The 15,363-nt window shown below is 37.7% G+C and overlaps 1 protein-coding gene across 2 annotated transcripts in view; it reads right to left on the minus strand.

Annotated features, from left to right (window-relative positions):
• Window positions 1-440: 440 nt before the first annotated feature.
• Window positions 441-15,363, minus strand: part of Ect2 (epithelial cell transforming 2) — a 63,866-nt gene continuing 48,943 nt past the window's right edge. Inside the window, exons 18-21 of one of the 2 annotated variants that reach the window (XM_059265280.1) lie at window positions 8,659-8,766; window positions 5,130-5,273; window positions 1,576-1,713; window positions 441-892 (exon numbers count right to left, since the gene is read on the minus strand). In XM_059265280.1, the coding sequence (XP_059121263.1) occupies window positions 1,624-1,713; window positions 5,130-5,273; window positions 8,659-8,766 (342 nt within the window). In that variant the 3' untranslated portion in view covers window positions 441-892; window positions 1,576-1,623. Of the gene's footprint in view, window positions 1,714-5,129; window positions 5,274-8,658; window positions 8,767-15,363 lie in introns of both variants that reach the window. The other variant, XM_059265281.1, reaches the window with a different exon arrangement.

A 15,363-nucleotide genomic window follows, 5' to 3' on the forward strand; every position in this document is an offset into this window, starting at 1 on the left:
CAATAGAGGAAAAAGTTGCTGATAATTCTGCATGATGTAGAATCTTAATGCATTAAGTGCACATACAAACTGGCTTTATCTGATAATGGGACATACCAATGCTCTACAGTGGACAGTTAGTGATAAGGCCCAGACAGAGTTGCTTTTAGGTTAAAATTTACCATTTGTTTACTATTTTTTGATAGTACAACTGATAGTTTTCCAAGTTCATATAACTTCTGCTATTTCTTCTCTCTGGAAAATTCAGGCTTTGTGGCTAGGGCAATACCTCCATCTCCAATAAAACAATAAACACCCCCATCCTATAGACAGCCCAGTATACAAATACTCAAAAACATCAGTGAAACATATGAGAATAAGCTAAATACAAAACAGTCCAGAGACTAAGGAGGCATCCACATTTGTCTATGAAAATTTCTCAGAAGAAAAGACATAAAAGATAATTGTGTTTTAAGCTATTTATTTACAAGTTCTTGCTAATAACTGCTTTTAAAATATAGCAAAACAGTGTCGTATGCTAACCTGTGAAGTGACATACATGGCGTAGAAAAAATCCATGTCAACTCAACTATTAAAGCACACGGTTGAAAATTAAGTCACAAGGAGACTTACACACCCCCGAACAAGCAGGAAATAATAATAGACTTGGCCACAGGAACCTGATCATTCAGTATTACTGACTCTAAGAAATACTATACTAAAAGATAATGGCAGATTTACAAAGTATTTGACAATAAATTTCCAATCTTATTTTTAACGATATGACCACAAAAAAAGTTGACCACACATAATATCTATGCATTTCACAGCAGATCAGCAAGACTGAAGGCAACTTCAGAAGGACTGTAGGGAGAACAGAAGCAATTCTTAACAGTTTTCCCATGGTCTTCTCCTTTGAAATAAAATTCAACACAGTAGTCAAAACTAAAGCAAGATTTGATAGTAGCCAGAACAAAAAAAAATAAAAGTAAAGTCTCTGAAACAATTAAAAGTACATACTAATATCTGTCTTTGTAGCATATAAATGTTTTCTAATCTTTCTGTCCTTATCTCAATTTGCAAAAAATATTTTCAAACAATCTTAATTATACGGTTAATACGGGTGTATCTTTTAAAATTCATGTGCTAAATCTTTTATTTTAAAAGAAAATAAACTGCAAAAGAGCAGTGAAGCACAAACAATACATGTGATTAAGGCTCTAGAATTTAGTCAGAGGTTTTTATTCAGTAAGTATTGCATTACCACTTAGTCTCTACACAAATTGAGATACACAAATATGTACTTTCAAAAATTCATTCAAGATACTATACAAATAGACAATAGTATTTTACACCCACCAATAAGTTTACTGTATCAGGTTACAAAGCTACTAATTATCATGAATAACTTAAGTTACTGGTTTTCAGAAGTGAGCGTCAAACAGAGATAAATTACATCAAAACTCAATATATTTTTTTAAATGGATTATCTTGAAAAATGTAAGAAGTAAAAGTAGGTTTTCAAGAACATAAAACGGCATTGGTTAGTGTTACTTATCTTCTTTACGACTTTCACCAAGTGCTAATTAGAAGTACCATTTATGTCAGCATCTTTTGGAAGGATGAAGTCCCATGGGTTAAGTTTCATATCAAGTGAGTTGTAGATCTACTTAATGTATGACTTCTTCGTTCAAAGAAAGAAGGCAAGCTGACAAGGGAGGGAGATGGAATGCCCTGTGAAAGATAAGACAAACATACTTCAATTTTTTTCTCCTCAAAACTTGTAGCAGAGCTCAGTGCCACGCCTACCAATCTCACCCTCTACTAATTACCATGACAATCAAGACACAGTTCCAAACTCTTTAAATAGGAATGGAGTAGGAATAAAACACAATTAAAACTAGCATTCTGAAACAAAAGCTAGATGACTGACTAATTTACCCAGAAGATGCTGGCTTAATAATTAATCATATTGGTATCTTTCCTCCGTGAGGCACTCGTGGCTCAGGGCTACAGGTTATAAGTGAGACTTTGTAAGTCAGTTACAAGATAAACACTTGAGAAACTTGTATGCTGAACAGAGGGACAACTTCTAGGAGCCGAGTCTATCCTTCCAGAGACTGAAGGTGGGTCCTCAGGTTCAGCAGGAAACATTTTGCCTGCTGAGCCTTCTAACTGGTTCTTTCTTAATTCTTAGTGTGTGTGTGTGTGTGTGTGTGTGTGTGTGTGTGTGTGTGTGTGAGAGAGAGAGAGAGAGAGAGAGAGAGAGAGAGAGAGAGAGAGAGAGAGAGAGAGAGAGAGAGAGAGCGCGCGAGCGCGCACTACCTGACGTGGGTTCTGGGGATCAAACTTGAGTACTATGAAAGAGCATGAAATGTTCTTAACTGCTGAGTCCTCTCTCTCCAGACCCCTTTTCTTACAGCAAAATTAGGAAGGATAAAAATCACATCATGGAACTAACCTAACAGTAAATCATCAAGTTTCTATGTTATATGCACAACTCCTATGTGTTTATGTGTGTATGTTCATGTGTATACTTCACTCCACATGAAACTGAACAGGACAGCAGCACTTCTGAGTAACAGTAATTATCAAATTTCTGAGGAATATGAACTTATTCTTTCAAAGGTCAAAGTTAATCATCATCAGAATCTTAAACTATAACAAGAAAAACATGCAGAAGGTTATAAAACCCAAGTGAGTATAATCAAAATAAACTAAAAGTCTACTTTTTTTTAAAATGCAGATGAATGACTATATCTAAACTCAGAGCCTATAAGATAACTGGCTCTACATTTTCATCCAAAAGGGAGTAAAATAAATAGTTTTAAAAGCAAAATTAATAAGGTACTACCACTCAAGTGATGAAACCTAATGACTTCAACAGCCAAACTCTGTGACTTCCTCTGGTAGAACTTTTATGATTTACTATATAAAAGCCATAAATTTAAGAATCTACATATTATAAAACACTCCTTTAGATGATTGTTTTCTAAAGAAAATTTTTAATGGAACCTGCTTATTATGAACTTAATAAATTCTGTTGTAAAAAACATTTTTATTTGGCAATATGCAAAAACTATTTAATCTAATTTACTATAGATTCAAAGCAATAAAGTTGTGAATTCAAAAGTCACATCCCACATAAAGTGATTCAATGGAGAATGTTTTCTTTCTTTTTCTACAAATATAAATTTCAAAGAGCCAAAAAGCTCACATGAAACTTCAAAAGGCTTGTTTCCATCACTGCTTGGCATAGTTCCTAATTCTTCACAAATGTCAAAGGTGACTTGGGAAGAACATTTGCTGAAATTTGAAAACGTTGAAAGAAAACATCAGTTATTTCCTTCTAGTAATTGTGAAGAACTGGAACAGGAGGCAGAGTGCTGCACAGAAGAAAAACAGGAATACCGAGTGTGCCCAACAGTGGGATCTGAGTGCTGACCATGAACGTGCTTAATCCAATTACACTGCTTGGGGAACACAACAGGTAATCTGTTAGACTAGAAACAGCACCTGAGGAGAGAGCACGGAATTCTTAAAGGTACTTTAGGTACTTCTTATGTATATTGTCTATATAAAAACATTACTACAAATAACATACATTTTCTACGATTCTTCTAAGAAAAATTATAAAACCTACTTACCAGTATTTAAAGGCAACCATGTTCACATTGGTTACAATGAAAAAAACAAATAAAACTTTGGCCTTAAGAAAAGTCATAATCTAACAAACAAATGCTTATCTGCATTGTGTTTGTAACTTTGCACACCTATTTTTTTTCAAAAAATTTTTTTATATTTCTTAAAGACAGGGTCTCATATAGGGCAAGCTGACTTCAAACTTGTTACAGAGCTAAACAGCCAAGGCTGACCTTGAAATTCTGGTCCTACTTGCACTCCACTGCATGCTGGGATTCCAGGTGTGTGCCTGGTTAGCATGGTGTCGAGGACAACCCACAGCCTGGTGCATGTGAGATGAACACTCACCAAATGAGCTACAACTCCAGCCGACTTTGTATGTACTTGTAAATACACTCATTTTCTTGGCTATAACTCTGTGAAGTATTAAAGACTTTAGTTTTTAAAAATAACCACTATTATGTTCCTTATCTGCATTAGTTTTATATGACACAAAACCACCCACTCATTAACACTAGAGCACCCAGTGTGCCAGATTCGAAGCATTTAATATACATTAATTTCACCCTCACCATTACTTTGGATTTGTTTTACAGTAAAAATGAGACAGATCATTAATAAAACTTGCCAAAGTTATACACTAGTAAACAGCAAAACAAGGTTTTGAAAACTTGGGATTCAAAGTTCACATGCTTAACTATTACCCAAACTGATACCTGAATATGCAGCACACATGACATACAGGTGTGATTTTATATATAATTCAGTTCTCTGATGTAAGGATTATTGACCTCTTGTTCATAAAAACTCAGAAGCTTGCTAAGTGATGTATAGCTAAGAAGTGACAGCCATGTGATTTCCTTAACCTCAGTAGTGTGGGTTAATAATAATTTAATGAGAACACATATACTTTGGTGATGTGACACTGTTACAAATGTCTAGTTCATTCTAACACTGTGAAAGCAGATTGCTTTGGAACACTTAAGTATTTGCACATGATTGTAAATTCCATAGACCCCTCTAAAGTTTAGTTGTAGAGATGACATTCTACTCATCAAGCCAACTGAAAAAGAAATAAACCTTAGTCCAATGTTACTGGAACTTATCAAATAGAAACAAAACATTTATATTAAGAAAGCGATAAAGCCAGACCAAAGCATGCTTCTTTTCTTATGAAAATTACAATGTCTCGATGCCAGTCAAATCTCACATCCAGTAAACTACATAGTAGGTATGCACCTAACTCACTAAAAGAGGCTCTTAGCTGGGTGTAGTGGCACATGCCCAGTACGTGGGGGGGGAGGGAGGGGAGAGAGACAGAAGCAGGTAGATCTCTGAGTAGAACAGCCTGTTCTACACACAAGTTCCATAATAACTAAGGTTACAATAGACCCTGCTGGAGGAAAGAAAAAAAGAAAGGACCTTTTCTGCTTCTTTTATAAGTCAAAAGAAGTTCATCACCTCTCCACACCTGAGTTAGTCCTTTAGCTTACTGAACCAATACTTACTGCTAAGGATGACGTGCTAGACAGACGGCTCACAGCCAGTTTGCCACTGCTGGGAGGACTCCTTCCCTCTGAGCTGTGGGATGATGAAAGAGCCATCCGCAGGGCTCTCTTGGGAGTTTTGGAAAAAGAGAATGCTCTTGTAACCTGAAGTTTAAAAAGAGTTAGTATTAGTTAGCTAGACAAACTTAAGATGGTCCATAAAAATATCTCTACACAAAGAAAGCCAAATATATCATTTCCACAAATAGATGTGGTAGAATTCTCTTTGGCATAGGCAGTAAGAAAATGAAGCCTATTCCCTCTTGCGCTTGGAGCACTCAAGTCCAATGGAAGGGAGAAGTGGAAGGAAAAGGCTAGCCTGAGACACAAGAAATTTAGGGGTTTTGCTGTGCTGTTTGTTTTCTATTTCTTTTCTTTTTGTAGTGCTGGGATTGGACCCAGGATTTCTATGTACAAAAAAAATACACTCATCACTAAGCTACATCCTTAGCTAAATAAAACCCATGATTTTTCTCTTATTCTGTCACAGTGTAGTTGTGCATTCCAAAGCCACTTGGACCCAATTTCTTTGCTGCTAGGGAAGGAGTTCCTCTGAATCATGATCTAACTAGTTTACCTACTATATGTTACAGTGTTAAGTGAAAGCATATACAAAGATAGCACAGAGCCTCCCCTTCAAAGGGAGAAAAAACAAACCTTGTAAATAAAGCAGCAAACCATAAGGCTATGTAGTAGTTTGAATAGAAATGACCCCCAGAGACTCATGTGTTTGACTGCTTGGCCTATACAGAGTGGTATTATTAGGACATGTGGCCTTGTTGGAGGAAGTGTTTCACTGTGGGGGCAGGCTTTGGAATCTCAGATGCTCAAGCTATGACCAGTACGAGACACAGTTCACTTCCTGTTGCTTGTGGATCAAAATGTAGAACTCTCAGCTCCTTCTCCAGTACCATGTCTGCCTGCATGCTGCCATGCTATCCCACCATGACGACAATGGACTGAACCTCTGAAACTGTAACCTAGCCCTAGTTAAATGTTTTCCATTGTAAGAGTTGCTGTGGTCATGGTGTCCCTTCACAGCAATAGAAACCCTAAGACAGGTTGCAAATGTCCATTGGCTCTCTGAAACCCTACTTTTATTTACTTACTTATTTACTTTATCTCTCGCTCTATTTCTCTCTATCTATCTATCAATCAATCTATCTATCAATCTTGGAGGCAGAGTCTCTCTTCATAAGCCATCTATCTATCTATCATCTATCTATCTATCTATCTATCTATCTATCTATCTATCTTGGAGGCAGAGTCTCTCTTCATAAGCCAGGAGGCAGAGTCTCTCTTCATAAGCCATCTATCATCTATCTATCTATCATCTATCTATCTATCATCTATCTATCTATCTATCTATCTATCTATCTATCTATCTATCTATCTATCTATCTTGGAGGCAGAGTCTCTCTTCATAAGCCAGGCAGTCCTGGAACTCAGAAACCCATCTGCCTCTTCCTCCCAAGTATTGCCATCAAAGGCAGGCACAAGCACACCCAGCTAACTTCTACTTTTTAAAAGCCCCATTATCGACATAACATGAAAACACGGATAGATCCTGTTTCCTGACTCTTGCTGAAAACTCTCTCTGGCATTATTTAAGATGAATGAACACGGATTTCTTTCTTTCTTTTTTTTTTTTTTTTTATTTTGCAATACAATTCAGTTCTACATATCAGCCACGGATTCCCTTGTTCTCCCCACTCCGGCCCCCCCTCACATTCCCCCCAGCCCACCCCCCATTCCCACCTCCTCCAGGGCAAAGCCTCCCCCACGGACTGAGATCAACCTGGTAGACTCAGTCCAGGTAGGTCCAGTCCCCTCCTCCCAGGCCGAGCCAAGCGACCCTGTATAAGCCCCAGGTTTCAAACAGCCAACTCATGCAATAAGCACAGGACCTGGTCCCACTGCCTGGATGCCTCCCAAACAGATCAAGCCAATCAACTGTCTCACCCATTCAGAGGGCCTGATCCAGTTGGTGACCCCTCAGCCATTGGTTCATAGTTCATGTGTTTCCATTCGTTTGGCTATTTGTTCCTGTGCTTTATCCAACCTTGATCTCAACAATTCTCGCTCATATAAACCCTCCTCATTCTCGCTAATTGGACTCCCAGAGATCCACCCGGGGCCTAGCCATGGATCTCTGCATCCAGATCCCTCAGTAGTTGGATGGGGTTTCTAGCATGACAATTAGGGTGTTTGGCCATCCCATCACCAGAGTAGGTCAGTTCGGGCTGTATCTCGACCATTGGCAGCAGTCTGTTGTGGGAGTATCTTTGTGGATTTCTGTGGGCCTCTCTAGCACTTTGCTTCTTCCTGTTCTCATGTGGTCTTCATTTATCATGGTCTTTTATTCCTTGTTCTCCCTCTCTGTTTGAACACAGATTTCTATGTAAAACACCAACAGTACATTTCAACACAAGTCTGATTCATACAATAGTCATTAAGACAAGAACGCCAACAGCAAGTTGTAAGTAAGTGCTATGACAAAGATGCCACTGAACTTTAGAAAACCAAATCTGTGAGTCATTTCCAAGTACTGTAGAACAGTTTTATTGTAGACTATTGAGAGTGTGTGCCTGCATGTGCACACAAGCAGGTCACAGGGCAATGTTGTGCAATATTATTTTAACTGGGCAAAGATGTGTTACATTTGTTTATGTTGCGGAATATTACTTTAACTATGTAAAGATGTGTTACTTTTGTTTATGCTGCATTTGCTTAATTATGTAAAGATGTGTTGCTGTTTTACTTTGCCTGCCTAAGGCACCTGATTGGTCTAATAAAAAGCTGAACAGTCAATAGTTAGGCAGTAGAGGGATATGAAGGGCTGGCAGGCAGAGAGAAAATGTAGGAGGAGGAATCTAGGCTTGAGAGAAAAGAGAGAAGGGAGGAGAGAATGAGGGAGAAAAGGAGGGAGACTCCCAGGACCAACCAGGCAGCCATCAGACAGACAGACAGACACGAACATACAGAATGAAAAAAAAGTAAAAAGCCCTGAGGCAAAACATAGGTGAAGAGACACAGGTTAAATTAAGTTATAAGAGCTAGTGAGACAAGCATAAGCTAAGGCTGAGCATTCATAATTGATAATAAACATTCATAATTGATAGTAAGTCTCTGTGTCTTTGAGAGCTGGTTGGTGGCCCAAAAGAAAGCTTGCTACAGGGTAATCACTGATATGTAATCAGGTACTTTCTAACTTTTACTTTCTTTTAAGATGGGATCTCTACTGGCATAGAATTCATCAAGTAAGCTATACTAGCTGATCATCAAACTCCCGGAATACCTCCTGACTCTGCCTCCCCAGAAGTAGGATTATAAATGTCTCAAGGCCCAGCCCCTTTGGGTTCTAGATATACAATTCAAGTCCTTACAATAGCTCTAGACTATTCTTTTATTGGTGTTGAAGTAAGTATTAGTTTAACTTAATGTAAAAAACACATTTTAGAGATATGTCCAGAATTTCACCCAAACTCACCTTTTTTGAAGTCTTTTTTATTGCTCTAGATGCTCGACTCAATGTACTATCCATATCTTTTGTAGTTACTTCAAAAGATTCTGGATCAGCCACATACATAAGATTCTCCTGTTGAAAAAATAATTTAAAGTTCAAAAACCAACTGTTTCTAAAATCAAACCATTAAGCACTTACATATATATGGTAACATTTATAACTGAAGTTACTTAAGACTTGTGACGTGGACTGGAATGTGGCTCAGTGGTAGCGGGTCCTAGATCTGATCAATGGTGCAAACCCATCCCACTACCCCCAAAACTGTAATATGCTTAACATAATTTCTACCCTGAAATATACTAACTTGAGGATAATGGAAAATAAATGATTAAAGGAATAGTTTACTGTGGACCACATAACTCAAATCAACAGGATATGCATCATATAAAAGCTTACTAAACAACATAAAACTAATGTTATAAATTTAAGAGAGTTAATGCTTAAATATAGTTTGCCACAAAACCAACGACACATACACTTTCCTAAGAGACTCTCACCCCTGACTTTCCTCCTCAGTCAGAGGCTCTGGCCTGTCATCCCAGTCCTACAGTAATAGCAGCAAGGAATCAGGAATCAGTGTGTTTAACACTCTTGAAACTGTGCAAATATTCTGTATAATGAGCAAAGTGCTCTGTTCTAAAACAAGGTTCCGCGATTATAGAACACATTTTCAAAGGGCAGGAGCCCTCCTAGAGTAAGCTAAGAACCACAGACCAAAATTAACTTTAAAACCAGAAAACCCCTTGTCAGAACATGGTCCAAGAATGGTCCTGTGAGAATTCTGAGTGATTATGAAAACACTCTTAAGAAAACAAGAGTCTCGTGACCTCAGTTTCTTCAAAACACAGAATTGTTCTTGGAATGTGCTTTCATGCTCCTCCCAGGTGTGGTGGATAGGAGTGAGTTTATTTCAAATTACTCATTACAACTGGGTGTTTCTTTGTGTCTATGCCTCTATGGGAAAATGTTTCTGCCACATGACTGTACAGTTTACTCATGGACTCTTCCTAACCCTCAGAGTATAAACTGCTGCTCTGAGTAAAGCTGGCTATTGTGAGACTCTAGCCTGCCTCACTCATCTGCTCCACTCTCCCAGGTCTCACTGCCTCTAGTGTAGTAGACAGCCCTTCTCCACATAATTACAAATATTACTATTGGTTTGCACTTTATAAATTTTGTTTGCACTTTCAAAGGCAAGTTTATGCCTATGAATGATTTTCACATTTATTTATTTATTTATTTATTTATTTATTTATTTATTTATTTATTTATTTATTTATTTATTATGTTTGCAGAAGAGGGCACCCAGATCTCATTACAGATGGCTGTGAGCCACCATGTGGTTGCTGGGAATTGAACTCAGGACCTCTGGAAGAACAGCCGGTGCTCTTAACCTCTGAGCCATCTCTCCAGCCCTGAATGATTTTCACTTTAAATTCATAAATCGAGAGAGACTAAGAAAAGGCAAATGACCTCATTCTTCAAGCACGGAGAAGCCACCTTTTAGCACCATCAGTCTGCAACTACTACAGAGAATTGAATACCATCTTGTGAAAGATATTTTTCTGAAAGTTTTCTCATATACAAAGTGGAGAAAATACCGATTATGTCTAGTTGACAGCACTTACAAAGGGAATGCCTGATAGTGCTCAGGAGAACGGACTGAAACACCAAGCTACAAACACAAATTATTAAACAGCACATCCTACAGTTACAAATGGCTATTCAAAATGAAACTAAAGGCAAAATATAAATGCCTACTTTACTCTCCACCATTAGCAGCCAAATGGTCTTAGTTTGCGAAAGCTGTTTTAGTTTCCTCACTAAAGCAATCACATTTGGGGCTGGAGACAAGAGCTCAGCTGTTAAGCCATCCACTATTCTAGCAGAAGACCAGAGTGCAGTCCTCAGCACCACGTTAGGCTCTCCCTGCAAGCAGAGCTCCCAAAGATCCAGCGAGCTCTTCCGTCATCCGCGGATGGGTGCACTCACATACACATACCCCACATACATACACATAATTTCAAAAGTAAAAACAAGAAAACGAAAGTCACTCTGCCTGCTCCAGACCCACTTTTCCCATATGATGCATCTGCTAAATGACAGGCTTAATCCAGTCCCCAGTAGATAACAGTACCTGTAGATGTCTATATTTTTAAGGAAGATACAATGAAAAATGATAAAGTTATTTTTATTACTTATCTTGTTTTTGTATTTCCAATTTTTATTTTACATACATACAGTTCATTTGTCAAACTCTCTAACTTCTTTTTCTTATATCCCTTCTGCTTAATGGGTATTTCCCATTTAAAAGAGGTATGCCACATATATTTGTTTTTGAAATGGTTTCTCACTTTTTTACACTTAACTCATATTTATAATTTATGTGGAAAGGAATAGGATATACATCTAATTTCTAAATACTTAACTAAGTTTCATTGTGTCATAACTATGAAAGTTATAAACCATAACTATAGTTAAGGGTCTACACCAGCATGATAGTCTTATTTGAAAAACATCTGCTCTGGGCTGAAGAAATGGTCCAGCAATTCAGAGTACTTGCTGCTTTTCCAAAGGACCCAAGTACAATTCCTAAGAACCAGCTGGCATTTTACAGCCATGTGTAACTACATTTCCTGGGGAGCCAATGCCCTCTCTGGTCTCCGTGTGCACTTCAAGCATGCGCTGCACAGACATACAAACATAGAGGCAAAACAGCCATCTGTGGAAAATATTATTTTATTTACTTTTCCTATAGGTTCATATTTAAACTTTTAAAACAGTGCAATAGTATTCTGATGACTATAACCTTTTTTTTTAGAAGTACAAGCCAGGGCCAGCATGATAAATCAGTGGGTAAAAGCATTTGTCAGCAAGCCTAATATTGTAATTCAATCCCCCAGGAGCACTGTGGTGAAAAGAGAGAGCTGACTCCCACACCACAAGCTATCCACCAAGTTTCCTTCACAAGAGCACAGTGGCATACACATCCCACTCTCTTAAATAAACAAATGTCATTTTTAAAGCTTAAATATAATTTAGTATCTCATATGGTAGCAGAGCTACTATTTTCTAGGTTATCAGTTTCTTCTTTAAAAATCATCCTAGGGATCATTCCATCAAATTCCAAAAGTTCTCCAAAGGATTTTAGAAACAGCAGAAATCTGTAAACTAATTAAAGATGAATCAACACCTGTGTATTAATGTTATCACTCAGGAATATCTTATCAAGGGCTCTCAATACTGCAGATTTCTGTTTCATTGTTTTTGTGCTGGATAGTGAAAGCAGATCTTAGAAATGCAAGGCGAACACTCTACCATTGAATTATAATCCTAGTCAAACACAAACTTTTGAAAATAATTTCCCCATTTCTTAAAAGACTATTCCTAAATACTTCATTACGAATTTTATTGGAAGAGGTCATTTTTCTATACTCTGTAGGTTCTGATTGCTGCCTTGCTTTACACACAGCACCACAAATTGAGTGCACAGTTTAGTGATGTGCTACTTCTCCATGGGAATGCACTTGCACACTGTGCAAACAACATAACATACATCCACAGACCACATAAACTACATTGCTACTCTACAAAAGAATCTCACAGGACGGACCATCACAGTGTGCGGTCTGCTGTTGGCTAAACAGATGCCAGGGATGACTCCTATATCCATCAACAAATACATACTGAAAGAGCCTACTGTTCTTTGGAAAGTTCAAAGAGATAAACATACTTTCTGTTAAGTATGTTTTACTTTTTAACTACAAGTAATCTGTCAATGTTCATTTGACTTGTCCAACTTGTGACACTGTTTTAAAAACAGAAAGCTGAAAATTGCAATGGAGTGCTGCTGTGGGATGGTCTGTATGTCAAGTGTGTTGCTAATTGGTCAATAAATAAATCACTGATTGGCCAGTGACCAGGGAGGAAGTATAGGCGGGACAAGGAGGAGAATAAAGCTGGGAAGTGGAAGGCTGAGTCAGAGAGACACTGCCAGCTGCCACGATGACAAACAGCACGTGCAGATGCTGGTAAGCCAAGAGCCACGTGGCAAGGTATAGATTTATAAAAATGGATTAATTTAAGCTGTAAGAACAGTTAGCAAGAAGCCTGCCACAGCCATACAGTTTGTAACCAATATAAGTCTCTGTGTTTACTTGGTCGGGTCTGAGTGGCCGTGGGACTGGCAGGTGAGAGAGATTTGTTCTGACTGTGGGCCAGGCAGGAAAACTCTAGCTACAGAGTGCCCTGGAAAATTACTTGAACCAGGACTATGTAAAATGGCTGGCTAAAGCCTTAATGTATGTATCAAAGATTCACCTATTTACAAAAAAAAAAAAAGAAAGAAAGAAAGAAAATTAGAAAGAGAAAATACTAGTACTGACTTGTGAAATTATAGACAAAATTGCCTACATGATTCTAATAAATGTACATTTTCAAAGAAAGCTTTACATCTGTTCGTCCATTTCTGGAAAGACAAGAGCATAACAAAACCACCCATAAAGAGAGAGACTAATGGAACAGGGAAATGAGACAAGTATTAGTATAGTGTACCTATTTTTAGTTGATTTGTTTTTACTCCAATGTGCAAATACTATTTTTCAACTTAAGAGTAAAAAGTATAGCATCAATAAGTACACATTGTAACGAAAATTTATTTCTTGAATAAAATGTTCATGAAAAAAAGTATCAATTTAGATTACGAAGCTAAACTCCACCTTGGCTCAGTTTTTGTCAAACGTTTTTACAATGAAGGCTTCTATAACGTAAGACTCTAGGGTCCATTTTCCTATTGCGTTAACTATTGCTGAGCAAATAATAACTCCCTAAGAACTAAGAAGGGAAAAGTAGTTTCATGGTTATTTTCTGAAAGAACAAATAAATCCCTTCTGATTTGGGGAGAAGACAAACACGGGGTCTTTCACAGCTAACGGGAAATACCCAGGTCTTCCATTAGAGGGCAAAGTAACGACAAAGCTGTTGGCGGAAGCACTGCCTCAGTTCTCTAAGCAGGGATGAAACAGTGAAAAGATGGGCAATGAGCCACGGGGGAAATGCATCGGAGTAGTCCTAGGCTTGTGATTTCTCAGGAGTAATTATGATTCTTTCAAAATACTCTTTATTTTCAAATCTTTTTCTCTTTCTCAAATTAAATGTAAAATAAATTTAAAACATAGTTCAATCTCGTACTTTCTAACATAATTCTGAAAACATTGAGAGGTTAGTCAAGAATGTCAAAGGTAAAAGAAGCCATGGATGGGCAGTTTTTCAATTACAGAGACAGAAGTACTGACTCGAAGATTGGAAAGAAGGAACCGGCCCTCCCACTAAGGAACATGGTATCAACTGCAGATGAAAGGGAGCTGCAGTTGTGGTTTACAAGTTTACTTATGAATGACGACAGTCCACACACACGAATTATCTCGTATTTCTGGTATCTTAAACCAATAAAAGCATCATTCTCACTGACATGTGAGTCATAGATCCTTTTGCCTTTCCTTTCCTTCCTTACAATCACCTCCCTGGCTAGTTACTCTTCAAGCTCCCACGGGCACAAAAAATCACCTTCAGACTATAAGAAACAAATGAATTGTAGGTTTAAACTTGAGTAATATCCAATTTACCATATGAAGCATATGCCAAGTATTTCAAAAATGTAGAAAAAGTCTAACATCTGAAATAATTGTGATCCTAACATTTAGGATCCAAGAATTTTGAATACTAAATATCCACCCCAATAACTTGCAGAATATTTATAAATACAAATAGCATATTAATTTAGTTATACACAATACTGTCTCACAAGCACAAATCTCTTCCTACATACCCTGTGTCTATTCCCCAAGTAGTTATAATTCTGCTTACATGTTCAGAAAAAACAAAATACTGCTATAAGCAACCAGTGGCAATAACTAAAATCAAGACATAAAACATTGCTTTGGGGTTTTAAAACAGGATTAATTTTTATTTATGTATATGGGTATGTGCACTGCACGCATGCCTGTGCCCAGAGACCAGATGTGGGTATTAGATCCCCATGAACTTGAGATAGTGAGGATTTTAAGCCACCATATGGGTTTTGGGAACAGAACCTGAATTCTGCGCAAGAATAGTAAGTGCTTGTAGTCACTGAGCCATCTCTCTAGCCCCAAGTTACAGACTATGTTTTTAATTTTTATTAGAAATGTTGAGTTGGTGGCAAAAATACAAAACTGTGGCATGGGGCATTTAATTCTCAAGTTACTTCTAGACTAACTATATCACCAAAAGGTGACAATGTTTAACTTCACTATTAGTAAAACTATAGTGCTGGCATTAGAGGTCAGAAATATACATGTGTGTATATGTATGTGTATGTATAAAAAACTACCACCTGACCAAGAATATAGACCATGCAATTAAAGGTACATGCTGGCAAGAGACAGGAAATCCCATTGTAAACATTCTGAATTAACACTTTAAGCAGGCTGAACTTATACTTTACATTTGGAAACAACAGAATGTGAAGCATCATATCAACAGGGAGAAAAGATGGGTTTTTGTTTTTTGTTTCGGTTTTGGGGGGTGTTTCAAGACAAGGTTTCTCTGCGTAGTCTTGGCTGTCCTGAAACTTGCCCTGTAGACCAGGCTGGTCTTGAACTCAGAGATCTGCCTGCCTCTGCCTCCTGA

Source organism: Peromyscus eremicus, chromosome 6, assembly GCF_949786415.1.
Source record: "Peromyscus eremicus chromosome 6, PerEre_H2_v1, whole genome shotgun sequence".
Taxonomy (NCBI): Eukaryota; Metazoa; Chordata; class Mammalia; order Rodentia; family Cricetidae; genus Peromyscus; species Peromyscus eremicus.